Raw genomic sequence first — 18,743 nt, 5'->3', positions numbered from 1 at the left:
CGCCTAAAAAAACGCCCGAAAAACGCCCCAGTGTGAAAGGGGTCTTAGAGATTGCCGGCAGTTGATCGGTGAGAAGAGAAATAATAAAACTGACATTTAGGGGGGTGAAGACGGGGCGCCCCGGCCTTACATCGTCTATGAATTGCTCGCCTTATTGATCGATCCGATATAATAAAACAATCACTCAATGTTATTATTTATGACAACATTGTTATGTTTGGGGGGGGGGGGACGGGAGGTTGGATTGGGTCTGTCTCATATTGTTGCGTTTCTATGGCTTCCTCTGCTTTGCCCATGTCAAAGATGGCGTTTTGTGAGGGTGCTAGGCAGCCTCTGCCCGTTTCCAAGATGGCGGCCGCGCTGTGCGTCATTTCCAGCCGCTGCCCGTTTCCAACATGGAAGGAGCTCCTAGCCCAGGGGAGCGCCTCCCGTATCCAAGATGGCCGCCGCGTTCTGCGTAGGCGTCAGTTCTGCCAGTAAGCAAGTGGGCGGCGCGTCCTGTGATTGGCTGCCGTGCCCGCCTCCAAGATGGCCACCGGGGCCTCCCGGGGAGAGGAAGATGTCGGCAGGGTGTCCGGTAGGTGGCGCTGTGTGGTGACAGACAGACGGGAGGAGGAAGATGGCCAGCCAGGAGGACCCGGTGCAGAGAGAGATCCACCAGGATTGGGCGAACCGGGAATACATCGAGGTGATCACCAGCAGCATCAAGAAGATCGCCGACTTCCTCAACTCCTTCGGTGAGCCGCCCGAGGGTGTGACCGGCGGAGGGGAACCGGGGGAGGGGAACCGGGCCTGAGGGGGCGGACCGGGACACAAGGGGGGGGGTATACAGAGGTCCGGGGTGGTAAATGGGCCCTCCGGGGGCTTCTCAGGAGCAGACTGGACATAGGGGTGTCTTGGGGGGAGGTACATGGGGTGTCGGGATATGGTTGGACAGGGGGGGGTGCACACGGGTGGGTTGTTGGCCGGGCTTTGATTGGATACGGGTGGGGTTCTGGTAGGACACGGTGGGTTGTTGGGGTTCTGGTTGGGGGTGGGGTGTTGGGGTTCTGGTTGGACACGGTGGGTGGGGTGTTGGGGGTGGAGTGTCGGGGGTTCTGGTTGGACACGGTGGGTGGAGTGTCGGGGGTTCTGGTTGGACACGGTGGGTGGAGTGTCTGGGTTCTGGTTGGACACGGTGGGGTTCTGGTTGGACACGGTGGGGTTCTGGTTGGACACGGTGGGTGGAGTGTCGGGGGTTCTGGTTGGACACGGTGGGTGGAGTGTCGGGGGTTCTGGTTGGACACGGTGGGTGGAGTGTCGGGGGTTCTGGTTGGACACGGTGGGTGGAGTGTCGGGGGTTCTGGTTGGACACGGTGGGGTGGAGTGTCGGGGGTTCTGGTTGGACACGGTGGGTGGAGTGTCGGGGGTTCTGGTTGGACACGGTGGGGTTATTGGGGTTCTGGTTGGACACGTTGGGGTTCTGGTTGGACACGGTGGAGTGTCGGGGGTTCTGGTTGGACACGTTGGGGTTCTGGTTGGACACGTTGGGGTTCTGGTTGGACACGGTGGAGTGTCGGGGGTTCTGGTTGGACACGGTGGAGTGTCGGGGGTTCTGGTTGGACACGGTGGAGTGTCGGGGGTTCTGGTTGGACACGGTGGAGTGTCGGGGGTTCTGGTTGGACACGGTGGGTGGAGTGTCGGGGGATCTGGTTGGACACGGTGGAGTGTCGGGGGTTCTGGTTGGACACGGTGGAGTGTCGGGGGTTCTGGTTGGACACGGTGGAGTGTCGGGGGTTCTGGTTGGACACGGTGGAGTGTCGGGGGTTCTGGTTGGACACGGTGGAGTGTCGGGGGTTCTGGTTGGACACGGTGGAGTGTCGGGGGTTCTGGTTGGACACGGTGGAGTGTCGGGGGTTCTGGTTGGACACGGTGGAGTGTCGGGGGTTCTGGTTGGACACGGTGGAGTGTCGGGGTTCTGGTTGGACACGGTGGAGTGTCGGGGGTTCTAGTTGGACACGGTGGAGTGTTGGGGGTTCTGGTTGGACACGGTGGAGTGTTGGGGGTTCTGGTTGGACACGGTGGGGTTCTGGTTGGACACGGTGGAGTGTCGGGGGTTCTGGTTGGACACGGTGGGGTTCTGGTTGGACACGGTGGGGTTCTGGTTGGACACGGTGGGTGGAGTGTCGGGGGTTCTGGTTGGACACGGTGGGTGGAGTGTCGGGGGTTCTGGTTGGACACGGTGGGTGGAGTGTCGGGGGTTCTGGTTGGACATGGGTGGGGTGTTGGGGGTGGAGTGGAGTGTCTGGGTTCTGGTTGGACACGGTGGGGTTCTGGTTGGACACGGTGGGGTTCTGGTTGGACACGGTGGGTGGAGTGTCGGGGGTTCTGGTTGGACACGGTGGGTGGAGTGTCGGGGGTTCTGGTTGGACACGGTGGGTGGAGTGTCGGGGGTTCTGGTTGGACACGGTGGGTGGAGTGTCGGGGGTTCTGGTTGGACACGGGGGGTGGAGTGTCGGGGGTTCTGGTTGGACACGGTGGGTGGAGTGTCGGGGGTTCTGGTTGGACACGGTGGGTGGAGTGTCGGGGGTTCTGGTTGGACACGGTGGGTGGAGTGTCGGGGGTTCTGGTTGGACATGGGTGGGGTGTTGGGGGTGGAGTGGAGTGTCTGGGTTCTGGTTGGACACGGTGGGTGGGGTGTTGGGGGTAGAGTTTCGGGGTGCTGGTTGGGGGTGGGGTGTTGGTGTTCTTGTTGGGGGTGGGGTGTTGGGGTTCTGGTTGGACACGGATCTGACGTCTCTTCTCTCCCCATAAGACATGTCTTGCCGATCCCGTCTGGCGACGTTGAACGAGAAGCTGACGGCTCTGGAGAGGCGGATCGAATACATTGAAGCTCGGGTAGGTGCAGCCGCTGCCCCCCCCCCCGATATCCATCCGTCACCCCGATAAAGAGGACCTGTCAGGAGAGAAATACGAGAACCATTGCTGAGATCTCGGGGGGGGGCGTCACCCTCCTCCGCAATTCTCCTCCCCGGAGTTGTCACCGCCCTTCTCTGTAGGGGGAGGCGGCCTGGGCTCCTCCTACTTCCCTCCTGACAGCCCCCCCCCCATCCCGCCACAACTGCCCCCCATGTATTATATCATGGCAGCTGCTTCCAGCATCCATCTTGCATGTTGAAGCCTCCGCCCCCCCCCCTCCCCCGCACATGTTACGTCCCCCGCAGACCCTTTCATTGTTCAATTACAACATTCCCACTTCCCCTCCCCCCTCCATACTATGGAGGATCCATCTGGAATGTTCTACATCTATGGATGAAGGTGGTGTAGCAGAATTATGTAAAGCTCTATATACACACTGCGGGCTGGCTCCTCCTCGTGGCGGGCGGGCGGGCTGGCTCCTCCTCGTGGCGGGCGGGCTGACTCCTCCTCGTGGCGGGCGGGCGGGCTGACTCCTCCTCGTGGCGGGCGGGCGGGCTGACTCCTCCTCGTGGCGGGCGGGCGGGCTGACTCCTCCTCGTGGCGGGCGGGCGGGCTGACTCCTCCTCGTGGCGGGCGGGCTGGCTGACTCCTCCTCGTGGCGGGCGGGCTGACTCCTCCTCGTGGCGGGCGGGCTGGCTGACTCCTCCTCGTGGCGGGCGGGCTGGCTGACTCCTCCTCGTGGCGGGCGGGCTGGCTGACTCCTCCTCGTGGCGGGCGGGCTGGCTGACTCCTCCTCGTGGCGGGCTGACTCCTCCTCGTGGCGGGCGGGCTGGCTGACTCTTCCCGCAGCACAGGGAGTTGCTTTATCCGCTTCCCATCCGGACCTATTCTGACATTTTTCTCTTCTTCATGTAAAAATGATGAATTGTTTTCTAGAAAATTACTCAGAACCCCCAAACATTATATATACATTATTTTTATTTTTTTTAGCGGAGACCCCGGTATTGGTGGTTGTTGTAAATTCTTTGTGTTTTGTAAAATGTAAAAGACGATTTTACACGGAATAAATAGATACCAAACATGTCACACTTGTTGAATGGCGCCAAAGTTTGGTACTTAAAAACCTCCATAGGCGACGCTTTAATTTATTTAATAAAACATTTTTGGGGATGTTTTATAGCAGAAAAATATATATTTTTTCCCCAAATTTTGGGCTTTTTTTTTTATTGTTTATAGCGCATTAAAATAAAAACCGCAGAGGTGATCAAATACCACCAAAAGAAATCTCTATTTGTGGCGGAAAAAAAGGACGTCAATTTTGTTTGGGTACGGCATCCGGACCGCAACCCGACGTCGCCCCGCTGTTACTGGATTTAAAAAAATAAAATAGATATATGTTGCGGCCCATTTTTCTGCGCGATCTTAAAGTAGCAACTAAAACACTTGACTTCTCCCCCCCCCCCCAGGGCCTTTTCTGACACTTTTTGTTTACAAATTTTATTTTATTATTTTTTTTTGCTACAAAATTACTCAGAACCCCCAAACATTCATGTATTTTATATATATATATATATATATATTTTTTTTAGCAGAGGCTAAATAAATAATAAAATTGTGTTTTTTTTTTTTTGTTTTTTTTTCCGCAAAACTACTGCAGAAATACTGTCTGATCAAAAAAAAAAACGACCAATTTTATTCTCTAGGCCTCTGCTAAAAAAAATTATATAATCCTTTCTGCTAAATTATTTATATATATATATATATATATATATATATATATATATATATATATATATATATATATATATATATATATATAGTATTTATCGGGGTATAGCGCGCACCCCTAAAGTGGACCCGCATTCCTGTGTAATTACAGTTTTGGTGTCTTGCGCAGCCGTCCATCGGCGGCCTCGTCGGGTGCGGCCTCACGGTGTCCTCTTCGTCGGGTCCGGCGTCCTTCTGCGGCGTCCTCCCCGCTCGATCCCCGCGCCGTGTTTGAATAATGCGCCGGCATATACCGAGCGCAGTACACTCGTGTATAGTCGGGCACGCTCGGCTACTCTCACGTTCTGTACGTCCAGGATTTTCAGGGCAAAAAAGTGCGCGGTATACGCCGATAAATACGGTATATATAAAAAAAAAATATATATATATATATAATTATTGTATGTTTGGGGGTTCTGAGTAATTTTGTAGCAAAACATACAATTTTTATTTTTTTTGTAAACAAAAAGTGTCAGAAAAGGCTTAGGGGGGAGGAGTCAAGTATTTTAGTTGCTACTTTAATATCGTGCAGAAAAATGGGTCCCAATATATATCAATTCCTTTTTTTTTTTTTTTTTTTTTTTTTATCCAGTAACAGCGGGGGTGTGGTCTGGGTGTGGCCGAGGAGTGTTTGGGGGTGTGGTCAGCACACAGGCGGTGTGTATATAGAGCTACAGTCGTCACTTGAAGCGCCCACATTATGTCCAGCCTGATAAAACCTTTCAGCCAGTCAGCTGGAGGATGATAAATAGTTTGTTCTACATTTTAAAGGGGACCTCCGCCTCTCCCACATCTAGTCCTGGAAGTTCCGGTGCTCCAGGGTGACCTCTGGTGGCGGGTGGGAGTCTCCTTTTTATAACTCCTCCTCCTTCTTTTTATTTTTTTTTTAACAAACCAAATTCATCAAATTTTGGTTTTTTTTTTTATTCCCTCCCCCCACCACTATTTTCTTAAAATCTCAACATCTATATAAAGTTGAACTCCGGGATCCCCCCCCTCCCCATACCAATAGCGACCCAAAAACCTTCTTCAATCAGGGGGAGGGTCCTGTGTGGTCCCGCCCATCTCTTCTGACATGGGTCCGCATCGGACTACATCTCCCACAATGCATTGGGAATGTAGTGCACTTGTGTAGAGAGGGCGGAGTGTCGGGGAAATAATAAATTATAATAAATAAATACATCAAGTTTCCTTGTCTCCGCCCCCTTAGCTGCACTGGTGTCTACTGATAGGTCAGTCTAGAGCTGTAGGTGGGGAGAGGACTCGCTCTGTGCTTTGGTCCCTCCCTCTGTAGTCCACGCTGGCCAATAAAGCTGCTGGTTAAAAAAAACAACAACTTTATTGTTCCAGAGTGACAGAGAAAACTCCGCCCAGCTCCTCTACAATTAGTGACAACCAATCATACAAAGAGGAAGTCGGGTCTCTGCTGCCGTCACATTCAGGAATTCTAATCAAACTCCGCTAAGCCGATTCCCGCTGAATAGGTTGCCCCCCCGGAGTTCCGCTTTCACCCATCGCACGCGGGGGCCATCGCTTGCGGCTGCGCATGGAGCGGGGGATGTGCTGTTGGTCTATAATTTGTTCAGTTGCACTCACTATCTCACCTTTTTTTTTCATTTTCTTTCTTTTTATGTTTTTTTTTACGCTTCCCCTTCCGGAATGGTGACGGTTGTAGAATAATTGTTGTGCTGCATGAACCCCTCCCCCACCACCCAGAGCTGCATGGCCCCGCCTCCGCCGTCCTTCTACTCCTCCCCAGATCTGCCGCGTGCTTCCAGTTTCCCGCACAATTGTCTGAATGTTTTTGTAAAAAAAAAAATGAGTTATTTTGTTGTTTTTTTGGGGGCTGAAATGTATCTGTCAGGAGGTGATACAATGTTTATTATTCCGGGGAGAAAGGTCGATCGGAGGAGGAGTCTGCCAATCAGAACGCTTGAAGATTCCCCTTCACAAACGCCACCGCTCTGTGCAACCCGACGGTGACAACCATCCATGGGGGGCGGGGCTTTCTGATATTCCCCTCCTCCCCTCAGGATAAGTAGCCATCCATGGGGGGCGGAGCTTTCTGATATTCCCCCTCCTCCCCTCAGGATAAGTAGCCATCCATGGGGGGCGGAGCTTTCTGATATTCCCCTCCTCCCCTCAGGATAAGTAACCATCCATGGGGGGCGGAGCTTTCTGATATTCCCCTCCTCCCCTCAGGATAAGTAACCATCCATGGGGGGCGGGGCTTTATGATATTCCCCTCCTCCCCTCAGGATAAGTAACCATCCATGGGGGGCGGGGCTTTCTGATATTCCCCTCCTCCCTGCAGGATAAGTAACCATCCATAGGGGGGGCGGAGCTTTCTGATATTCCCCTCCTCCCTGCAGGATAAGTAACCATCCATAGGGGGGGGCGGAGCTTTCTGATATTCCCCTCCTCCCTGCAGGATAAGTAACCATCCATGGGGGGCAGGGCTTTCTGATAACCTCCTCCCTGCAGGATAAGTAGCCCCACCCTCATGAATGGTTACTTATCCTGAGGGGAGGAGGGTCATATGAGAAAGCCCCACCCCCATGAATGGTTTTCTGATATTCCCCTCCTCCCTGCAGGATAAGTAACCATCCATGGGGGGGTGGGGCTTTCTGATATTCCCCCTCCTCCCCTCAGGATAAGTAACCGTCCATTTGGGGGGGTGGGGCTTTCTGATATTCCCCCTCCTCCCCTCAGGATAAGTAACCATCCATGGGGGGGTGGGGCTTTCTGATATTCCCCCTCCTCCCCTCAGGATAAGTAACCGTCCATTTGGGGGGGCGGGGCTTTCTGATATCCCCTCCTCCCCTCAGGATAAATAACCATCCATGGGGCGGGGCTTTCTGATATTCCCCTCCTCCCCTCAGGATAAGTAACCATCCATGGGGGGCGGGGCTTTCTGATATTCCCTTCCTCCCCCCAGGATAAGTAACTGTCCATGGGGGTGGGGCTTTCTGATATCCTTTCCTCCCCTCCGGATAAGTAACCATCCATGGGGGGCGGGGCTTTCTGATATTCCCCTCCTCCCCCAGGATAAGTAACCATTCATGGGGGCGGGGCTTTCTGATATCCCCTCCTCCCCTCAGGATAAGTAACCATCCATGGGGGGGTGGGGCTTTCTGATATTCCCCCCAGGATAAGTAACCATCCATGGGGGGCGGGGCTTTCTGATATCCCCTCCTCCCCTCAGGATAAATAACCATCCATGGAGGCGGGGCTTTCTGATATTCCCCTCCTCCCCCAGGATAAGTAACCATTCATGGGGGCGGGGCTTTCTGATATCCCCCTCCTCCCATCCATGGGGGGGTGGGGCTTTCTGATATTCCCCCCAGGATAAGTAACCATCCATGGGGGGCGGGGCTTTCTGATATTCCCTTCCTCCCCCCAGGATAAGTAACCGTCCATGGGGGTGGGGCTTTCTGATATCCTTTCCTCCCCTCCGGATAAGTAACCATCCATGGGGGGCGGGGCTTTCTGATATTCCCTTCCTCCCCCCAGGATAAGTAACCGTCCATGGGGGTGGGGCTTTCTGATATCCCCTCCTCCCCTCAGGATAAGTAACCATCCATGGGGGGCGGGGCTTTCTGATATCCCCTCCTCCCCTCAGGATAAATAACCATCCATGGAGGCGGGGCTTTCTGATATCCCCTCCTCCCCTCAGGATAAGTAACCATCCATGCCATACTCTGCTTAACAACTGACTTCCTGCCCCGGGGGTCCCTTTAAGAAGTCCTGAACACCGGGGGGGGGGGGGGGGGGCCCTCATTGTCCTTACAGGAACCTCATCTTTGGCTGTTTTTGATTGGCCAGGATGACATCACTCCGCATGCGCGGGGACAGAACTAAAGTTCCACATTGGGAGGAGTGCAGCCTGAATGTATATAATATATTGAGGACCCCCCCCATCTCTGGTAGAGAGTTTGTCGGGCACAGTTACCTCTGATGAGGGGGTGTCTGTATTGGGGGGTTGTCGGTGCTTTAATATTGTGGGTGTAGAAGAGTGAAGTTCCAGTAATGACACAATTGTCAGACCCCTCCCCCTTTTTAAGAAACAAATCCCAGCCATTGCTATGACTACTAATGAATCAACCCAACCCCCACCCACCGACAACCTAACCCTAATGAACCCTTTCTCTATCCCTGACCATCCAGGCTCAGCTCCTGTGTGACTTCTGTGCTGCAAAATATAAAAGTGCCAAAATACATTTATACAGACAATGTGCTGGCAGAGGTCGGGGCTGAGAGAGTCAGGAGGCAGCCGTCTGTCACCTGGGGGGGGGGGGGGGGGGTCCAGGCTCACATTTGGGTGGGGTATGGGGTGTAGGTGGGTGGAGTATGGGGGTGTAGGAGATGTGGTGGGTGGGGTATGGGCTTTAGGCGGTGGGTGGGGTGTAGGAGGTGTGGTGGATGGGGTATGGGGTGTAGGCGGTGTGGTGGGGTGTAGGAGTTGGGGGTATAAGAGGTGTGGGGTATGGGGTGTAGGCGGTGGGTGAGGTATGGGGTGTAGGTGGTGGGTGGGGTATGGGGGTGTAGGCAGTGGGTGGGGTGTAGGTGGTGTGGTGTGGTGGGGTAGGTGGTGTGGTGGGTGGGGTATGGGGTGTAGGAAGTGGGTGGGGTATAGGTGATGGTGTGGAGTGTAGGCGATGGGTGGGTGGTGGGAGGTGTAGGTGGTGGGTGGGGTTTAGGCGGTGGGTGATGGGATGGGGTATAGGTGGGGGCGATGGGTGGTGTGTGGGTGGTGTGTAGGCGGTGGGTGATGGGGTATAGGTGATGGTGTGGGGGGTGATGGGCGGAGTGTGGAGTGTAGGCGATGGGTGGGAGGTGTGATGGGTGGTGTAGGCGGTGGGTGATGGGATGGGGTATAGGTGATGGTGTGGGGGTGTGGAGTGTAGGCGATGGGTGGGAGGTGGGTGGTGTAGGCGATTGGTGGGAGGGGTGATGGGTGGGGTATGGGGTGGTGGGTGATGTAGGCGATGGGTGGGGGGTGTGAGGTGTGGTGGGTGGGGTATGGGGTGTAGGCGATGGGTGGGAGGTGTGGGTTCAGCATGTTACATTGTCTCCAGTGGGATTGGTCTGTACTGATTGGACACACGATGTGATTGGATGTGATCCTGTCTGTAGATTGTGACTCCTCTCTGCACGCTTTATAATGATTTTGGATGTTTTCTGAGTAATTACAATAAAATCCATTTACTATGAAGAACTCGTGTGCTCTCTCTTCTCTCTCTCATTATATGAGCTCCGCCCACATCAGGGCACCATAATGACCCGGTTGGGCAGATCTAAGTCGATCTAAAGATCTGTGACGGGCCCCACATTCCATTCAGGATATGAAGAGATTTCATCCTTCTGGGATCTGCCCCCAGGACAGTCTGTAGGGGGCGCTATGTCTCCTTGTATAGTACAGGAACCCCAAAAAGTTACTTTGTATCTCTCTATCTCCTGTCTGAACAAAGTAACATTGTTTATAAATGAGGAGGCCCTTGGGGGAGGGGGGTACCCCCTGGACTTGGAGGGGAGGAGCCCATTTCTGGACAGAAGAGGAATCCCGCCCCCGCTGAGCACATGGCCCCCGGTGATGTCATAGGTCAGTACACGGACAGGTTATTCGTCAATAACTGGTTTTCCTTTTTCTTGTCTGCCGCCTGATTCCAGTATTGTGGTTGGCGGTGATGATGGTGGATGGCAGAGGAACCTCCCCCCCCCCCCCCCCCCCTCACCCCGACTTTCCACCATACTGTGAGCTTAAAGAGAACCGTTCACGCTGACTGCTGCCATTCACAGCTGGAACTCCCCTCCAGCTCTGCCGGACCTCTGGAAGTGATGCCAGTTGCAGGGCAGGTTCTACGTCTACCCACCTGGACCCGGCACCCTATCCTGGAGGTCTCCGGCGCTGCGGAGGAGGAGTCTCCTCTGGACCGTGTAGAAGCCGCCATGACAGGTTCCCTTTAGCTGCCTCTGTTCTTTCTCATGGATCTGTTTGCATGCTCTGCTGTGCTGCTTTGTATTGGCAGGTGGACCCCCCCTCCCCCGTCTCATACAGATTGTACCGTCCGGGTGTTTTGATTTCCTCCTCCTTTGTGTGAATTTTTGTTGTTGAAGGGCCAGTAGACCCAAAAAGGTCATCACGTTATATGAAAGAGCTGCTAATACCGTCTACAAGTATCTAGACCCGACCTCGGATCAACCAAGAAGCCCAGCTGGTGCCATGTGTCCTGGGGGGGGGGAGGGGCCTCAGCACTGGGCAGGGACCATTACCATAACCTCTTCATGACTAGGTCAAAATAAACCTAAACGCCCAAACCATCTTCACAGCTTTGACATGTTGGTAAAACTCTACATGGCATCACAACCGTCGTCGGCCTATAGAAAGTTGGAAGGCGCCCTTATCCAATATGGCCTTAATAACTTTTAATGACGAAACGCGTAGGCCTGTACATAAGTGGCCATCTTGGATAAGGGCACTTTCCACGGTTCTATAGGCCGGGGGTAGGCAACCTGGGACCCTCCCAGCTGTTGCAGAACTACAAGTCCCGTAATGCCTCTGGGAGTAGTTGTAACTGCCAGCCTTGCGATGCCTCATGGGAAATGTAGTTGCACAACGGTATCTAGAAAGTGCCCATCCTAGACTACTGTATAACGTGTGACTCGGTTGCCGCTCTTCTGAACAGCCTATGTACTAAAACAGTAGATGGAAAGCGTCCTCAGCCTAGTCTCATCCAAGGCCACAGGGGGTTAGTCATAGAGGCCTGTATGACTATAACCTGTGGGCAGGACGAAACGTGTTGGAGTAGCCTAGGCTGAGGCCACTTTCCGTCTACTGATTTAGTACATAGGCTGTTCAGAAGTGCGGTATTCATGTACTAAATCAGTAGATGGAAAGCGTCCTCAGCCTAGTCTCTTCCCAGGCCACAGGGGGTTAGTCATAGAGGCCTGTATGACTATAACCTGTGGGCAGGACGAAACGTGTTGGAGTAGCCTAGGCTGAGGCCACTTTCCGTCTACTGATTTAGTACATAGGCTGTTCAGAAGTGCGGTATTCATGTACTAAATCAGTAGATGGAAAGTGTCCTCAGCCTAGGCTCTTTCCAGGTCAGGGCTCTGACGTGTTTTGTCCTGACCACAGGGGGTTAGTCATAGAGCACTCTCGTCCTGCCCACAGGGGATAGTCAAACTTGTTAGGTGAGCCTAGGCCGAGGCCACTTTCCATCTACTGATTTAGTACATAGGCTGTTCAGGAGTGCGGCATTCATGTACTAAATCAGTAGATGGAAAGCGTCCTCAGCCTAGGCTCTCTCCAGGCCATGACTCTGACGTGTTTCGTCCTGACTACAAAGGAGGCCTGTACAACTGTCCCCTGTGGGCAGGATGAAACGTGTTGGATGAGCCTAGGCTGAGGCCACTTTCCATCTACTGATTTAGTACATGGGCTGTTTAGGAGAGCAGCAACCCCGAGGCACGCTTTACACAGTAGGCTAGGATAGGCATTTCAGAAGCAGACACCCGAGAGTAGCGGGTCACCGCTGAGGGTTGGATGGGCGCTTGGAGTGGAACTTTACTAAACAGGCCCCCCTTTACGACCATGTAAGAAATATATGAGGCGTCCAGGAAGTGGGCTTTATTCCTGGATGCCGCATATTTGTCTTGCATGGTTGGAAAGGAGGGCCTGTTTGGTAAAGTGCCGCTCCAAGTTCCCATCCAACCCTCACCGGTGACCCGCTACTGTCAGCATCTGGAGGTGCCCATCCTAGCCTACTGTACCAACGTGTGACTCAGATGCCGCACTCCTGAACAGCCTATGTACTAAATCAGTAGATGGAAAGCGTCCTCAGCCTAGTCTCTTCCCAGGCCACAGGGGGGTAGTCCTAGAGGCCTGTATGACTATAACCTGTGGGGAGGACGAAACGTGTTGGAGGAGCTGAGGCCACTTTTCATCTACTGATTTAGTACATAGGCTGTTCAGAAGTGCGGTATTCATGTACTAAATCAGTAGATGGAAAGCGTCCTCAGCCTAGGCTCTCTCCAGGCCATGGCTCTGACGTGTTTTTCGTCCTGACCACAGGGGATAGTCAGAGGCCTGTATAGACTATACCTTGTGGGCAGGACGAAACTTGTTGGAGGAGCCTAGGCTGAGGCCACTTTCAATCTACTGATTTGTTACATAGGTTGTTTAGGAGTGCGGCATCTCCGAGGCACACTTTACACAGTAGGCTAGGGTGGTACTTCCAGATGCCGACACCCAAGAGTAGCGGGTCACCAGTGAGGGTTGGATGGGAGCTTGGAGTGGAACTTTACTAAACAGGCCCCACCCTTTACGACCATGTAAGACATATGAGGAAGTGATGGATGCTGCATGGTTGTAAAGGGTGTCCTGTTTAGTAAAGTGCTGCTCCAAGCTCCCATCCAACCCTCACCGGTGACGCGCTACTGTCGGTATCTGGAGGTGCCCATCCTAGTCTACTGTACAACGTGTGACTCGGATGCCTTGCCCCTAAATAGCCTATGTACTAAACCAGTAGATGGAAAGCGTCTTCCCAGGCCACAGGGGGTTAGTCATAGAGGCCTGTATGACTATAACCTGTGGGCAGGACGAAACGTGTTGGAGGAGCCTAGGCTGAGGCCACTTTCCATCTACTGATTTAGTACATAGGCTGTTCAGAAGTGCGGTATTCATGTACTAAATCAGTAGATGGAAAGTGTCCTCAGCCTAGGCTCTCTCCAGGTCATGGCTCTGACGTGTTTCGTCCTGACCACAGGGGGATAGCCAGAGGCCTTGTGGGCAAGACGAAACATGTTGGATGAGTCTAGGCTGAGGCCACTTTCCATCTACTGATTTAGTACATGGGCATTTCCAGATGCTGACACCCGAGAGTAGCAGGTCACCGGTGAGGGTTGGATGGGCGCTTGGAGCTGCACTTTGCTAAACAGGCCCCCCCCCCCCCTTTACAACCATGTAAGATATATGAGGAAGTGAGCTTTATTCCTGGATGCCGCATGGTTGTAAGTGGTGCCCTGTTTAGTTTCTTAGAGTGCCGCTCCAAGCTGCGCCCGGTGACCCGCTATTCTCGGCATCTGAAGTGCCCACCCTGGCCTAAGTGCATGCAAAGTGTACCTCAAGAGATGCCACTCCTAAACAGCCTATGTACTAGCAGTAGATGGAAAGCTGCCTCAGCCTGGACTCTTCCCAGGCTACATCTCCCAACGTGTTTCGTCCTGCCCACGGGGGTTAATCATAGAGGCCTCTGATGAAGCCATGTGGGCAAGACGAAACACGTTGGTGGAGCCTAGGCCAGTACATAGGCTGTTTTAGGAGTAAGTCACACTTTTGCACGGTTGTGAAGGGGGTTAAGGCCTGAATTGCACCAGAACGCAGCGTGTTTGTGGCCTTGAGACGCAAGTGGCGCGTTGCGTTGGGCGGCCTTATTCAAAATGAAGGTGCTTTGTGACCCCCCCCTTCCGAAAATTAAGGACATGACGCGGCGCTCTTTCATATAATTGTTTTCTGGCTCTTCTGTGATTTTTTTTATTTACAGATTTCTTTATTTAATCCGTATCTTCTATTTCCACAGGTGACCAAAGGCGAAACGCTGACATAGACCCCGCCCCTCCCCCCCACGCCTCTTACACTGAAATATTTTATATACAGATATACGCTATGGACTTCTCATCCTCCAATCCGCCTCTGTCTCTGATAACCCCCCTCCCCCTCTCTGTACACTGGCCGAACACGTCACAAGACAACGGTTGAGCGTAGATGTATATCCCCTCCCCCGATCATTCCTGGGCCGCATCTTCTGATACATCGCCTCCGGAGAAGGACGCCACGGCTCGCTGTCTGTACGAAAACACGAGATGTTCCGAGAAAACTGGTCACTGTGCCAACCAAGACGACGCTTTCTACGTTTTTCTTTTATTTTTTTTTTTCTTTTGTATCCGTGTCGCGTAATCTATAAATTGTGTAAAAAATAAATGTATACGGTGACTTTGGTGTTCTGGCGATCTTCTGATTTACTGGTCGTTTCCATCGTTCTAATTTTTAATCGAAGCCGATTTACTCTATAATTGATTGGCTGCATGGCAGAATACAGCCGTGACGTGACCAACGCGTTTCGTTGATTTAGCCGAAACGCGTTAGGCGTGTTGCTGCTGTATCCTGCCATGCAGCCAATAAAGCCGTCTTCTCTATGTTAGAGGATTACTGCTGCATTCCAAGGGCACTTGGGCCAGAGCAGTGGTCTCCAAACTGCGGCCTGGGGGGGGGGGGCCCAACAGCCCTTACCAGATAGAGGAGGGGGCGGATGTGACAGGGCCGCCATCAGGAATTATGGGGCCCCTTACATAGCTTCAGACATGGGCCCTCCTGGGGGGGGGGGGGGGGCTGGCGCCTGAAATTGAGAAGGGGGGGGGGCTTTACAAAAAAAGAAGAAATTTAAAAATATATATATAAAAAAAGGGGTAGCCATCCTGGGCCCTTTAATAAAAAGAAATAAAAAAATATATATTTTTTTTTTTTTTAAAGTGGGATAGCCATCCGGGGACCTCTGGGCCCTTTAATAAAAAATAAATAAAAAAAATATATAAAAAAATAAACATTTATAAAAAAATATATATAAAACATAAAAGAAATAAAAAAATATAAAAAAAAGGGGGGTTGTCATCCGGGGCCCTGGGGATCTCTGGGCCCCTGAGAACCTCCAGACCCCTAAAAAAAAAATTGTCCCCTTTAATAAAAAATATATATATATATTATAAGAAAAGGGGGGTTGCCATCCGGGGCCCTCTAAAAAAATTGTCCCTTTAATAAAAAATATATTAAAAAAATATATATTTTTTATAAAAAAAAAAAAAAAAAAGGGGGGGGGTTGCCATCTGGGGCCCTGGGAACCTCCGGGTTCCCAGGGCCCCATAAAAAAAAAAAAAGCCAACGCTTCCTGCTAGTTACAAGAGATTTAGAGTAAAATTGGGTGCTGCTCTCTGTTCTCCTTGCTGGAGGGGAAGCTGTACCTGAAGACCTGCAGTGCAAGGACCTCCCTGCTTCTCCCCTGTTCTTCCTTCACCACTCCCAACTGCTTCTTTCACACCACACCTGTCATCGGGGGGGGGCAGCTGTGACATGAGGAAGGAAAGCCCTGCTCCTCTACCAAGATGGCCGCCTCCACACAGAGACTGTGCAGAACAATGCATGGGAAGTCGTTAATGGGGAAGAGATCAGTTGCAGGGAGACGACAGGATAATAGGACTGTTTTTTGTCCTCTGTCATTTCACGAATAAAGCTTTCACAGTTCAGCTTTTTTTTTTAACCTTTTTTCCCAGAATTCTCTCTGGTTACAGGAAATAATCTGGGTTCCGCCCACTAGGCGATGCAAAGGACAGCGCCATCTAGTGGCTATACCAGTTCATCTACAGGAGAAGCTCAGTGTCCTGGGGGAGGAAGGACGTCTCGATCCGGATTGGAGGATCGGTGATGAGCTTGGGGGGGGTGTGTTTGGACAAGGATCTGACCCCGCCCTGCAGGGAAGCCGTCAACTCTACAGGCCAATCCCCGCCCCACATACTCACATATACACGCCCCCTTCCTTGCATTCATGTGGCTGCACGGGACATTACGGCGCGGCGGGTTCATCATTTTTCTATTTCGCCAACAATCACCACAATAAATAAAAGTGATATTTGTTTTTAAACTGGCTCCGCCCACACACACACGCCATTGGTCGATGGGGTTTATTTACAAAGTCTTTATTAGGAAATTATTTACATAACGTCTCGAACATTTCCAGCGTGCGTTTGATTTCCCGGATCTGTTTGGCCAGCATGTGGATGGGTTGCATGGAGCGGTCCAGTTCTTCGCAGCGCGCCATCAGCGTGTACATCCCCTGCGGAGGAGAGAGAGGAGAGCGTTACTGCGCATGGAGGGTGTACATCCCCTGCGGAGGAGAGAGAGGAGAGCGTTACTGCGCATGGAGGGTGTACATCCCCTGCGGAGGAGAGAGGAGAGCGTTACTGTGCATGGAGGGTGTACATCCCCTGCGGAGGAGAGAGAGGAGAGCGTTACTGTGCATGGAGGGTGTACATCCCCTGCAGAGGAGAGAGGAGAGCGTTACTGTGCATGGAGGGTGTACATCCCCTGCGGAGGAGAGAGGAGAGCGTTACGGTGCATGGAGGGTGTACATCCCCTGCGGAGGAGAGAGAGGAGAGCGTTACTGTGCATGGAGGGTGTACATCCCCTGCGGAGGAGAGAGGAGGGGGGGGGGGGGGGGAGCGTTACTGTGCATGGAGGGTGTACATCCCCTGCGGAGGAGAGAGGAGAGCGTTACTGTGCATGGAGGGTGTACATCCCCTGCGGAGGAGAGAGAGGAGAGCGTTACTGTGCATGGAGGGTGTACATCCCCTGCGGAGGAGAGAGAGGAGAGCGTTACTGTGCATGGAGGGTGTACATCCCCTGCAGAGGAGAGAGAGGAGAGCGTTACTGTGCATGGAGGGTGTACATCCCCTGCGGAGGAGAGAGAGGAGAGCGTTACTGTGCATGGAGGGTGTACATCCCCTGCGGAGGAGAGAGGAGGGGGGGGGGGAGCGTTACTGTGCATGGAGGGTGTACATCCCCTGCGGAGGAGAGAGGAGGGGGGGGGAGCGTTACTGTGCATGGAGGGTGTACATCCCCTGCAGAGGAGAGAGAGGAGAGCGTTACTGTGCATGGAGGGTGTACATCCCCTGCGGAGGAGAGAGAGGAGAGCGTTACTGTGCATGGAGGGTGTACATCCCCTGCGGAGGAGAGAGAGGAGAGCGTTACGGTGCATGGAGGGTGTACATCCCCTGCGGAGGAGAGAGAGAGCGTTACTGTGCATGGAGGGTGTACATCCCCTGCGGAGGAGAGAGAGGAGAGCGTTACTGTGCATGGAGGGTGTACATCCCCTGCGGAGGAGAGAGAGGAGAGCGTTACTGTGCATGGAGGGTGTACATCCCCTGCGGAGGAGAGAGAGGAGAGCGTTACTGTGCATGGAGGGTGTACATCCCCTGCGGAGGAGAGAGGAGGGGGGGGGGGAGCGTTACTGTGCATGGAGGGTGTACATCCCCTGCGGAGGAGAGAGAGGAGAGCGTTACTGTGCATGGAGGGTGTACATCCCCTGCGGAGGAGAGAGAGGAGAGCGTTACTGTGCATGGAGGGTGTACATCCCCTGCGGAGGAGAGAGGAGGGGGGGGGGAGCGTTACTGTGCATGGAGGGTGTACATCCCCTGCGGAGGAGAGAGGAGGGGGGGGGGGGGGGCGTTACTGTGCATGGAGGGTGTACATCCCCTGCGGAGGAGAGAGAGAGGAGAGCGTTACTGTGCATGGAGGGTGTACATCCCTATCACACCGCCCCCCTCTGGTGGTCAGAGTGTGTACTGCACCAATCCCCCCACACTCACACGGCAAATGACCCCCCCCCCCTCCTCCCAACCGGGGTCACCAAACCCAGCGTGCGTCACCGGGGTCACCTACCTTTATACTCATGTCTACCGACTCCCCCAGACTGTCCACCGAATCCCGATAGGTCTGGATGTATCCGACGCTGAGCGCCGTCATCTGTGGAGACATCGGAGTCACCGAGAGACGGGGCTGATGTGTGTCAGACATTTGTGATCCATGGAGGGGAGGGGAGATAAGGGGGAGGGAGAGAAGAGAAGGGGGAGGGGAGAGAAGGGGATTGGGGGGGAGAGAAGGGGGGAGGAGAGAGAAGGGGGAGGGGAGAGAAGGGGGAGGGGAGAGAAGGGGGAGGGGAGAGAAGGGGGAGGGGAGAGAAGGGGGAGGGGAGAGAAGGGGGGAGGAGAGAGAAGGGGGAGGGGAGAGAAGGGGGAGGGGAGAGAAGGGGGAGGGGAGAGAAGGGGGAGGGGAGAGAGGGGGGAGGAGAGAGAAGGGGGGAGGGGAGAGGAGGGGGGAGGAGAGAGGAGGGGGGAGGAGAGAGAAGGGGGGGGGGGGAGGAGGGGGAGAGGGGGGGGGGGAGAGAGGGGGGGAGGGGAGAGAAGGGGGGAGGGGAGAGAAGGGGGAGGGGAGAGAAGGGGGAGGGGAGAGAAGGGGGAGGGGAGAG

The 18,743-nt window shown here is 53.6% G+C and overlaps 2 protein-coding genes across 3 annotated transcripts; one reads left to right on the top strand and one right to left on the bottom strand.

Moving 5' to 3' along the window:
• Positions 1-523: 523 nt before the first annotated feature.
• BRK1 (BRICK1 subunit of SCAR/WAVE actin nucleating complex) lies at positions 524-14,691 on the top strand. Of its 2 annotated transcripts, none has more exons than XM_040335045.1 (3): positions 524-737; positions 2,795-2,877; positions 6,341-6,707. In XM_040335045.1, exons 1-3 carry the CDS (start codon positions 620-622, stop codon positions 6,359-6,361), a joined length of 222 nt encoding a protein of 73 aa, XP_040190979.1. In that variant the 5' UTR covers positions 524-619; the 3' UTR covers positions 6,362-6,707. The 2 variants fall into 2 exon arrangements, with proteins under 2 accessions (XP_040190979.1, XP_040190978.1); XM_040335044.1 differs by lacking the exon at positions 6,341-6,707 and adding an exon at positions 14,250-14,691 and having other exon boundaries at positions 528-737.
• A 1,709-nt stretch (positions 14,692-16,400) lies between these two features.
• On the bottom strand, positions 16,401-18,241 carry BORCS6 (BLOC-1 related complex subunit 6; the record flags this gene model as incomplete). Its single annotated transcript, XM_040335046.1, is given in 2 exon segments — positions 16,401-16,553; positions 18,158-18,241. Coding segments are annotated over 2 exon segments (210 nt in total), but the record flags the coding sequence as incomplete, so codon positions are not given.
• Positions 18,242-18,743: the final 502 nt, after the last annotated feature.

This window comes from Rana temporaria, unplaced genomic scaffold (genome assembly GCF_905171775.1).
Source record: "Rana temporaria unplaced genomic scaffold, aRanTem1.1, whole genome shotgun sequence".
Lineage (NCBI taxonomy): Eukaryota > Metazoa > Chordata > Amphibia > Anura > Ranidae > Rana > Rana temporaria.
This window is presented reverse-complemented; position numbering and strand designations above follow the sequence as displayed.